This window comes from Plectropomus leopardus, chromosome 3 (assembly GCF_026936395.1).
Source record: "Plectropomus leopardus strain MGB_pleo_1.0 chromosome 3, ASM2693639v1, whole genome shotgun sequence".
Taxonomy (NCBI): domain Eukaryota; kingdom Metazoa; phylum Chordata; class Actinopteri; order Perciformes; family Serranidae; genus Plectropomus; species Plectropomus leopardus.
Genome location: NC_142178.1, coordinates 13920682 through 13932282, shown reverse-complemented (window position 1 = coordinate 13932282; position 11601 = coordinate 13920682). Strand labels below are relative to the sequence as shown.

Genomic DNA, 11601 nt, shown 5'->3' with positions numbered 1-11601 from the left:
CCGTTAAGCAACTTTAAAAAGAACGAGCAGGGACTTCATTGTGATTCATAACTTCATTGTGACCATTATTACCGTCCCAACCATCTGCTGCTAATAAGAAACCATGCTTGCTGTCTAATAAAATATGTGATGTAAACAAAATCAAAACAAGAATGTGGCTTTCCACCACTGCAGTCCTTGGCAAGCAAAGAGATGAGGTATGATGCTGAACTGATGGCGCTGTTGCGGTCAATTTTCCCTGTACAGGGAGCGCATACAATACTGAGAACCTGAAACTGAAGCAGCTAAATGGAACTCAGCCATCATTTATTTTATTATTTGTACCTCTGATTGTCCTACTGTGAGATGTTTGATGTAAATCAACTTGTTTGAAGAAATGTCTTGATTTCTCTTGTTGTCTCTTGACTACTCTGCATTGATTTAAGGAACTGATTCTTATTTCTGACAAAACTCTTGACACAAGTGAAACCTCATCGCAACTGAACTTTGACTATGTCTAATTCAAACGATTTCCCATGCAACGATATTCACATCCTCTTTTTCTCCTCTTGTACCTCACCTCTTCTGCCCTCCTCTCTCTCTGCACTGCTTACTTCAACTGCATCTTTTTTCCCGGCACTTGCAGCACCTCCCATAATTACTGTTTACTTATGAAGGCCACAGTATCATGGTCTAGTCTGGTCCATCTGAGCCACTTCAGTCTCTGAGGTGCATTATATCCTCTTTGTGTGAAGGACAGTATCACAGTGCAAGTGTGTGTAAGAGGCTGCATGTGTTTTAGTTTGCGGTCTTCCATGTGAGCCAACACGTGTGTCTTTTATTTCATTTGTTAGTGTAGGCTTCAGCATAAGTGTGTATTACTGTTTATGCCAGTCTCTATGATTGTTACATAATCACGTTTTTATGTCACCAGAAGGTCTCCAACTGTGGAGTGACTCATCTTCTTGCCCTTGGACAGAAGCAATGGCAGCAGAAAAGCTGGACACCAGCGCCATCTACTGTAGAGATTATGGAAAAGCACTTCCACAGGACAGTACATCTGTTTGAGTTGTTTTTCTTTAGCTTATTTTCTCATTTAATTATTTGTTTATTTTCATAATTATTCATTTTCTTTTTTTTCCAGCTGTATACATGTGTCCCCCGTATATCAAGGTTCCCCATGTACCTCAAAGTATGAGGGGACAATTGACAGGACATTGGATTCGATATGGGAAAATCCCATTAGGAAACTGGATGTGTAATGCTCGGCCCATTCAATATTACTATTAAAATGTTCTCAAAACTAAATGATGGACATGCTGAGTTGAAGTGATGCATGGTGGTACTTTAAAAAATGTTTGAATTAGTAAAAATTACAGACATATTTGACCCCTTAAACTCTAAAATTTCTGCTTACATTTTCTGTCAAGTCTCTGTAAAAATAAATAAATAATAACTTTATTTATATAGCACCTCTTGAAACATAGTTTAAAAAGTGCTTTGACAAGCAAAGCAAGAGCAAAAAATGGGATACTGCGTATGTGTGAATATCTTTTATATTCAACTTGATATGAGTTCAATCATACCAAATACTTGATTACGCTCCCTGTCGTTAAGATACAGCCATTGTCCTTTCATACTATTTTTAGGCTTTGGCATATTAAACTACTGTTCCCTAAAATGTAATGAAATATACAGAAAAAATGCCAAATCCCATGTGCCAAGAACTAAATATAGATAAGAAAAGCTCACTTTACCGGTTTTGAAAATGTCTTTAGATTTGTGCTTTGGCAAGCCAAGAGCACTCCTCTAGGAAATCCAAAATATCAGTTGTTGGACAAAGAAAATACATTTGTGTTATTAACACAGTTTCCAGTGTATTAGGTGCAAATGCAATGTAATGAAATCCATACAACACTGCAAAACTCACAACTAGCCTTTGAAGTTGATGTTGGAAGTATTAATTCAAAGTGCCATATACATAAACAGGCTTCAGAAAAAGAGGATGACTTGAAGGACAAACACAGGAATTTTGATTACATCATGTACATAAATCAGTCAATTTCCTTGAGGCTCTTGATAACACCCTTTGCCGTGGTGGGGAGAACATGACCCATTTTTACTTTCATATATGAGGCAGAGTCTAATCCACAGTTAGAAAAAAAGGGCTGTGAGTTATATGAGAGAGTCACAGACGACACAGTCATAATGAGGACAGAAATGGCAGTAACTATGCAACATGATTAATCTTGAAACCAGACTGATGAGTCTTTAAATAGGATACACCATCAGTCAATCATTTACAAAGGACTGTCAATGATCAACTATTGGTGTGCAAGTCTTGCCAGGGCCGACCCTACCCATTAAGCAATGTAAGCAGCTGCTAAGGGCCTCTGGTCTACAATACATATATTTTTTAATGAACAAGAGACAATAGTGACATAAAAAAAAGAATTTCCCAAACAAAATCTGACATTTGAGCCATTTTTACAGATGGCTCATATGGACACAATGGACAATTAAGGTAAGCTAAATTAAGTAAATTACTGTCCCCTATAAAACAAACACTCCCACGTTTCAGTGGTTAAGAAAATACTATTTTTGTTGTCATAGGCCAGGCTCATTGAGCTTGCCAAAGAGGGAAATCATAAGATTGCAGTAATTAAAACAATTCCTTATTTTGAAATTTAAGCAAATGGATGTTACATGAATCTGTAGTCTATAGATCAGCTGTGTTTGTAATGTGGAATGTGTGTGTTGTGTTTTGAACGCAAACCAAATAAGGAAATCAAACCAGAAGGGTAGATGGTGACGTTGAGAAACAAAGGGACAGAGTGAGGAGCCAGCCCAAATAATGTAGAGTCAAGATGCCCAGGTGGAAATGATCAAGCTGATGGCTCCGCCCATCTCAGCCTGCAGGCAACCTGCACAGAAGAAAGCAAAAAACAGCAAGAGGAGCACTGACAGGATCTGGGGCTATCATATTGTAGATAATAATAATAAGTTAAACAAAATTAAGCACAGGACATGAGCAGCAGTATCTCATTTTAATCTTTGTATATTACATGTTCTTAAACCAATATTTACAATAAATATGTTGGTTTAGTGCCAAGTAAAGTGGCACGATGTTACAATAAGGGCTCCCCAAAACAAACTCCTTCTTGGGGGCCCCAAAAGTCTAGTGCTGGCCCTGACATTTCCTGAGCTAATGATGGATGGTGGTAGGATAATCATTATTTAGATCACTCACTTTTTTTTAAAGGAAGGACACCATGAGCAGTGCACCATTTGGGGCCTTTCCAGATTAAGCAGTCAAGTTCATGACACGTGTTGTATTGTGAGCTGTGCAAATAACAAAGCAGTAAGAGGGGGTCTGCTTTCTAAGAAGTAGTGAAAATGACAAGTTAACAGGGATTATGGAAAGGAGCTCAAGGCTGTTTTGGAGTTAAGTACATTATTTTTTGCCTAGCACAATACACTGCAGGAGTGAACCAGTAAAACTAACAACCTGGAAACAGAGTTTTGATCCAGTCAAACCATGTTTCTACTGGACTTCATGCCTCAAAGCATAAATTGTGCTATTGTCTTACTCGTGAAAGAGGTTGCCAACTTATCCTCCAGTTATTGTGTTATGGCACACTTTCGGAGAAGTTTGTTTTCTTTGGTACACTTTTGCTTTTATGTGCTTATGACAAGTTGGAACTGTGAGAATCTTGTTGTAGAATTTTCTGTTGTCAAGATTTGCTGTCTTCCTGTCTGTCAATGTCAAATTTGTGTGAACCCCTTTAGAGAACAAGGAACATGTCCTTGTTGCTTTGCCAAATTTTGTAGTGTTTACGACTGATATGCCAGCAGCTCTGTCTCTTTGTTTTTTGATAAGCTGTCATTCCCTGCCTTGTAAACATCCCTTTAAAAGCAGTGATTGTCAGAGATTGAAGCAGATACACACTTTTAATTGGAATTCAGACAGCAGGTTATGATAATAAACTTTATTTGTGGAGCACCTGCCAAGGAGCCAGGACTGCAAAAGCTCGATCACGTTTAGTTTTTAGTCTGGACTCAGAAATAGTAAGAGGACCCAGACTAGCAGATCTGAAGGGCCTGTTTGGCTAGTACGGTGTGAGGAACTCAGTGATATTATCCAGTGCCAGATCATTCAGAGCCTTGTATGTGATTAAAAGTATATTAAAATGAATTCTAAAATAGACTGGAAGCCAATGCAATGAAGCCAGAACAGGTGTGATATGTGAGGAACGTTTTGTTTTGGTTAAAAGTCTAGCTGCTGAATTTTGAACAAATCAGAGCTTTTCTGTAGCTATGTTGTTAAGGCTGGTAAACAAGGCATTACAATAATGGAGACAAGATGATATAACCATGTGTATTATTTTTTCGGTGTTGCTAAATGATAGTGGTCTAATTTTGGATATATTCCTTAGGTAGTAAAAACAGGATTGGATTTTTTTTTTTTTTTACATGTTGCTCAAGGTCCAGGTTATTGTCCATAATGATACCCAGGTTTTTGGTAACTGAAGTTATGTTAGGAGTGAGAAAGCCTAGGAGTGGCTGAATTTGTTTTGCAATGTGTTCAGGGCCAATGATTAGGATTTCTGTTTTGTCAGATTTAAATTTTAGGAGGTTTTGGGACATTCAGCTTTTGATGAAGAGAAGCTAATTTGCTTGTGTCAGAGGGTTTAAAGGATAAGGATTGATTGATGGTATTAAACAGGACTCTGGGGTTATGCTGATTGATTGAGATAAGCTGTGAGAAATACTGGTCCCTGGCTTCCTTTACCTTACAATTGTATGAGGTTATCAGATCTTTAAGAAACATTTAATGAACCTGTATGTCTGGTTTATATGTCTAGTTTAATTCAGTTTTGTATATCTATCCATGCTTAAGCATAAATAATGGTACTTTTACCCAGATTAAAAAAAACAAAACAAACTGAACACATGAACAGGCAGCCATCTAGTTAGACATTGAGACGTTGAAAGACAAAGAATGGAATTTAAAGCTTTCCTTGAGTTTTGGTAAATAAAGATAATCCAAAAAAAAAAAAAAAAATATGAAAAGGAGGATTCCATTTTTCCCAGTACACACTCTCTCTAACACACACACACGCACACACACACACTCATATATATGCATGCATGCATGTATGCATGCAAAGACACAAAAATAAAGACAAACTTAAAAACATCAAATCCATTTTCTAAATTGCTATTTTTCAACCCAACCACTTGAATGAATGCTGGGATTGTATGTTTCTGCAAACCAATGACATGTTACATATGGTGGCTGTGGCTCAGAGGGTAGAGTGGGTCGTCCACTAATCACAAAACCTGTGGTTCAATCCCTGGCTCCAGTCAAAAGCATCCTTGGGTAATACACTGAACCCCAAATTGCTCCTGATGGCTTTGCCATTGGTGTATGAGTGAAGTGAATGGCCTGTGAATGTTTAGGTGAGCAGGTTGTGCCTTATATTGTGGCCTCCGCACCAGTGTATAAATGTATTTGTGAATTTGGCCCTGTAGTGTAAAAGCACTCACAAATGCAAGCCCGTTTACCATTTGTATGTGATTATGTGGCAGACCTGTTGTAACTTAACATTTTGTTATCTTTCAACAACGCTGTGGTTAACATATGGTTAAGCTTAGGCACAAAATCCACTTGCTTTGAAATGCTGCAATGTCTTTGTAATAAAACAACCACTTTTTGTAGCATGATCCCAGCAACTTGTTAAAAAAACATCCACGTTTGTTGACTAAAAGCAACTAAAAATATAGCAATGTTTCTCATACAGTATATCATAAATACATCATACAAGAATAGTAATAGCAAACATCACTTTTATGTTAGGTCATATGAAAACATCAACAACAAATGTATTCAGCTCTTATGTCTCATACATTTCATCACAAGTTAATGATACTCCTTACGTGTCCCCACAGCTTAGTGAGCCACAGGTTAACCCCCAAGTCTGTCAGATACTGAATTTCCGGAGTTAACATCTTTCGGCACAACTCCTGATAGGACTTGTCTACATTTTTTTTCAGATTGTATCCTTCGATAGACTTCTCTCCGATGGGCTGCCACGGCTGCATGTCCGCATCATGAATGCTTCCAGCCTCGACAGCGTGACCTCCCTCAATGCAGATCTCCACCAGTTCTCTGTTCCTCCTCCTGAGCTCTGCGACATCCTGTGCCATACGTGTCCTACCATAAGCCTTCACCTTCTTCCAAAACGTCAAGTTAAAATGTGTGTAAAGCTTCCAGTCAATGGCATTCCACTGCAGGGCCTTCGCCCTCAGCTCAAGAGTCAGTTTAGAAACAGTGGATTCCTTACGGGAGTTGAGCTTGAAGAAGAGGAGGTCGTCCATCTCCCAACAGAGAGCATCTTTAAGCAGGATGAGTGATTCTTCAAAATGCTCCATTAGCATGACTAAATGAAAACGCTCAGCGATGACCTTGATGTTCTCCTCTACACGCGGGTCGTCTGGATCCAGAGTATTGTCCTGCCCCAAGTCAAAGAACAGCAGGTTCTTCAGGTAAAAGGAGTTTATTCCGTCTGGGCTGAAGTACTGGTTAGGATCACGCAGGAACTCAGCCATTGTGTCCTCGCCTGGTATCCTCCAGGTCAGAGGAACAACATGACCGAAATAATGAAAGGACGACTCAAAGAGCTCTGCTGGATCTCTCAGGATCGTGATGTAGAAAGTGTCTCGAGGCAGCACTTTGGCCACTTCGGGTGCATTGAATCGCATGTGGTTACACATGATGTTAAAACACATTCCAGATTTGTAGCCTTTAACGTGCGTGCGCTGGAAAGATGCGGGGTAGAAGAAGTCGTTCCGGCTGTTGGGGAAGGCAAATTTGAGTTTGTGCTTCTCTCCAAAGCGGAACAGAATGTTGAGGAAGGTGCTGCTGGCAGTTTTATGGGTCTTCATAAACATGATGTCCACTTTAGGAACGCAGGTGTTATTGTTTTGCTGTGAGCTGTTCGTGGGTGGCTGGGTGTTGTGTTGGCCTGGTTGGGGAGCGCAGGAGTGAGGTACTGGAAACCTAGAAGAAGTTAACATAGGCAAATTATTAACTGTCACCATCATTTATAATAGCACATTTACAGTTCTGCACAAACAAGTATATTGTGTACTGGTATTCAGAAGACAGAAGATAATATTTCTTATCTTTTGCCAAAATGCCAAGTTTAAAATGTGTTGTGAAAGCCTGAAGCTATGTAAGACAAGCATAATGTCACTAAAACATTATTAAAATCAAAAAGACTGTTGCATCTCTTATTCTGCACCATATCAACTGTCACTACAATAATAAAGATATGCTGGCTAAGATGTAATGGAGCCAATTGTAACCGACAACGACTCAAAAGTTATAAATACATGACTAAATGAGCCAAGATTATGTTATTTTCACTGTTATTCATCACTTTTCATTATGTCAGACCTTTAGTAGCCATACAAATCTTGAGCCAGTAAATGAATATAATTTTACACATTCATATACTCTCTTCTTTACTTGCATTTGCAGAATTAGCAATCAGTATTAATAGCAACAATAAATATATAAGTATAAAAAAGATAATTAATATTAAAAAAAATAAAACAGAGAGCACAAGAAGAACAATTCATCTTCAGACTGCTCCTGTGCAACTACAATTTTGTTAGTTGGTCAAAACCTGTAATGAATAACCGGGTGTATTGGACTTTGATTCCAGAGTTTATCATTTACGACCCAGCTGACAATTTATAATACTGTTACTAATATGGTGCTTGAGGTGAGCTCATTATCTTTCAATACACTATATTTTGATAGTCAACATATTTGTTGTGAAAATGGTCAAATGAAATGGCACTGGCTAACTCACCATGTTTTATATTTGCAAACAAAGTTAAAAGGAAATTAAAATATGAGGTAGATAATCCTTTAAGCGTCAGCATGCCTTATACTTTTTTTTATATAATCAGTTTAATAAAAGTAATTAAGCCTTTTTGAGGTTTATGTGGAACCCCTAAGAGGCAAGTGAGAAAAAAACAATTGTGATCCATTTTCTAAATTTCTAAATTTCTGAATTATGTTTATGAAACAAGTGATTTATTTTTGAAAAAACTGTTTGAAAAATGAAAAAACAAAACAAAAAAACAAACCAACTGTTATTAAGAGGAACCTTCCTCTTAAGATCAATGGATGATGCTGAGGAAAGTTCAGGCAGAAAAAAATTGTTTGAGTGCTTATAATAAAATTGTAGCTTGTGAGTCATTAAATTCAAACAAACACAGTGAATTCTAAAAAAGAAGAATATTCAAAGCTACACTTATCCAAAAGAAGTTAATATACTGGTTCAAGGCTCACATAGTCAGTAAAGTGACTGATAATAGAGACACAAACACTTTCAGTTGAACACATTATTTCCAGAGGTCAGAGGCCCATGCATGGGTTAAATATTATAAATAAAGATACCTGCCTGTATTTATTATTCGTAAAGGTGCTGAAGTTAAAAGATAAGGTCTATCCGTTATAGGTAAAAGGTCAAAAAGGTTAAAGCCAGTTTGAGAAAATTAGCAAAATAGTTTTAAATGTGTGTGTTATTTCTTTGCATGTTTCACCTCAGGATCTATTCTGCATCTGTTAACTGGTTGCTAGTTATGCTAGTTAAGCCTTAATATACTGTTTTTTCCTGAATAATTGTCAATGTACTGTATTTTTTTTAACACTTTCTGAAGTTGTAGCGGGGACTGTTACATTTTAAGACATTTTGTCTAAAAGTCTTACTCTGGTAGACTGAGGTTGGTGTGTACTGTTGACAGAGTGTAGAGCAGAGTTATACTGATGAAGAGGCTAACCACAGTGACTCGTTTGACCAGCAGCTGCCACCTCTGTCTCTCTTCTGTTTGAAGCATCATGGTGGGGAACTGAAAAGATCATCTCATGAAAAGAGGAAGAATTAAATGGATGAACAAACATAACTTGTGTAACACTTTCCTTCACCCAAAACATACCTTGCCTTTTGTATTGAAGAATGAAAAGAGCTCCACATCAATCAGTCTCCATAGCTGCCTAATTAAGAGTCAATATCAGAGGCAGACTCTAAATAACAATAATAAAAAAATTAACAGGTTAATGCAAGTGTTACTTTAACTTTTAATGTCGGAAAAAAAATAATGAAAATAACAATCTCGGTTGCAAAAATGGTATCCAATCCAGAAAATGTTGCCACATACAAAAAGACAAGATAAATGAAGTCATAAAGATTATCTTTGAACTTGAAACCAGAGGGCAAAGACATCCAACTTTATAACTGTGATCCAGTTGTGCAGTCTTAGACATATACAATGAATAGTATACATTTTAGCAACACATGCCGATGTGTAAAACACTTCTTCAAAAGTAAAGAAAATTAAGCATATAATATTAGTTTTAAAAAAAGTTTTAAAATATACATTCTTATAGATTCTAGCATTTTAAGTTTAAGTATATTTAAAGATATATTAAGAAATGTATGTGGTTGTTAAGTGAAAAGACACATAACCTTCCCTTGAGACTGCAAGTTTAAATAATGCAAATTTGCCATGATCAGTTTTGATGTTTTTGTAAGATCATGTTTAATTAAAACTGTTTGCAGAAAATTATTGAAATTATGCACACGAAAACCACTCTGTTTATAAATTATGGTCACAGCAAATGGTAATTATTCTTTTTCCTTTTTAAAATGCTGTTTTAATCACCACAAGGGAGACATCTGTTGACCTCTCCTACGTGCTTAACTCCATCAGTGAGATATTTCCTCTCAGGGAATTACATTTGCAAAATAAATATTTTTTTTCTTCAGTAACTGAATATTCAAAAAAACCTTGTCAGTATACTTTGAACCCAGAGAATGGGAAATTGCTAACTAGGATGCAGATGAAGAAAATCCATCTTTATAGTGATATTTTTTAAAGGTTTTAAAATTCAAAGTTTTCCAGAGGTGTTTTTATTTTTTTGTCTTAGACTGGTTTCTTTTCTTTTCTTATCCATTAAGTTTTACTGGTCATACTTGCTTATACTGCTCTACTATTTTCTTAAGATACATCAATGAATATTTTTAAGCAGGTCATAAGCTGAAAACACACTGCGCATATCATGTTAATATTTAAACTTACTCATTCCATTTATAAGCTATTTCCTGTTTATTTGAACCAACAACAAAAACAAATCAAAAATCCCTTGTAATCATTAAACATATTAATGGTGTGAATGTGCGTTTGACTATTTTACTTTCATTTTTATGATGTTTAATATCATAAAATACAAAACATGGACTGCCATGCATAACAGCTGTGAGGGATAATTAGTGTCCCTTAAATTTTGAGTCCACAGATGATGATCAAAACATCACATTAGATTTGCGGAAAGAAAAGCGAACACTTACTATTTATGCTGCACGTCAGTCGCTGGGCTCTCACATCAAACTTCTTCCTGCCACGGCGGTTACTCCATATCTTATCTTTTTATGGCCCTGTTTACCTTTTTATAGCCTGGATGGTACTCTGAGCTCAAACTTTATTATGTCCATAGTGACCAATCACACTAACCTGTCCTGATGCTCTGAGCCCAAACTTTATGTCCATAGTGACCAAATCACACCGACCTGGCCATATTTTGTGTTCCAGGTGTTGAAGAACAAAGAAAAGGGCAGGCATCGCAGCTGTCAAGTCTTACTGCAGTATTTTTTCCTCTCAGCAGAGGCCACTATCATATCGTTGAATTTTATCACAGGTGATGAAAATCGAAAATCTGATCTGAAACTACATAAAAATAAGAGAGAGCTGAAGTTCGGAGAAACGGTCGGGTCTGTGCCACAGTGCGCTCCGGCACTCAGAGTGAGTGTTTCCGGACGCACCCCAAACTGAGGCGATATTCCCATTCATCCCATTCAGAAGGAAATATGATATTTATTTTATTTTATTTTATTTCAGGCTATTTCCTCCAGAAACATACCACGAAACAAAGCTTAATGTTTTAAAACGGACAACATCGACAGCAGTGTCCGCTATTAGTACTAAAAACGTTCTTAAAATGGTAGAATGCAACCCATGCAATGGTTTAGTAACCTTTCCAGCTGTAAGTTTTCTTTTAGTTCCTACAACTTTCTTCTTAAAGTTAGGGTAACATTCTCTATAGACATAAAAAATGTTAAAAATGTTTTCTTTTTGTCAACATGTCACATGATATTACATTTTCAATAAAAAAATGGTCTGCAATCTCAATAACATATTCTGAATGTTGCTTTGAAAATGTTTTTATGTTACGTTGTGGGAAGGTTTAATAAAAAGAACATTCTTCCTCCAGGGGTGGCTCACCAATCTGGCTCACTTGATGACTTTGTGCACTTAATAGGGCTACTGATGCACATGTGAGGGCTAAGAGATGCTGGGTTTTAGGAGCAAGTTTAACAGTGAGTAGTCTATTTCATGTAAAATGCTATGTCTGATGCGTTTACACCCTGAACACAATACAGTTCTCTGAAAAGAAGAATATTAATTGTGGTATTAGTATTGGTAAGATATTGATCAGAGTGTAAAAATATTGTCAAACAGCAGCTTCTGCACAAAAGAATCTGCATG

The 11601-nt window shown here is 36.9% G+C and overlaps 1 protein-coding gene across 4 annotated transcripts; it reads right to left on the bottom strand.

Annotated features, from left to right (window-relative positions):
* Window positions 1-3012: 3012 nt before the first annotated feature.
* On the bottom strand, window positions 3013-10822 carry LOC121941677 (galactosylceramide sulfotransferase-like). Of its 4 annotated transcripts, none has more exons than XM_088075661.1 (4): window positions 10407-10822; window positions 8995-9052; window positions 8768-8907; window positions 3013-7042 (listed from the first exon to the last, which is right to left on the bottom strand). In XM_088075661.1, the coding sequence occupies exons 3-4, from the start codon at window positions 8896-8898 to the stop codon at window positions 5896-5898; spliced, it is 1278 nt and encodes a 425-aa protein (XP_087931787.1). In that variant the 5' UTR covers window positions 8899-8907; window positions 8995-9052; window positions 10407-10822; the 3' UTR covers window positions 3013-5895. The 4 variants fall into 4 exon arrangements, with proteins under 4 accessions (XP_087931787.1, XP_042340442.1, XP_087931786.1 ...); XM_042484508.2 differs by having other exon boundaries at window positions 8995-9082; window positions 10407-10821; XM_088075660.1 differs by having other exon boundaries at window positions 8768-9052.
* Between the last annotated feature and the right edge of the window lie 779 nt (window positions 10823-11601).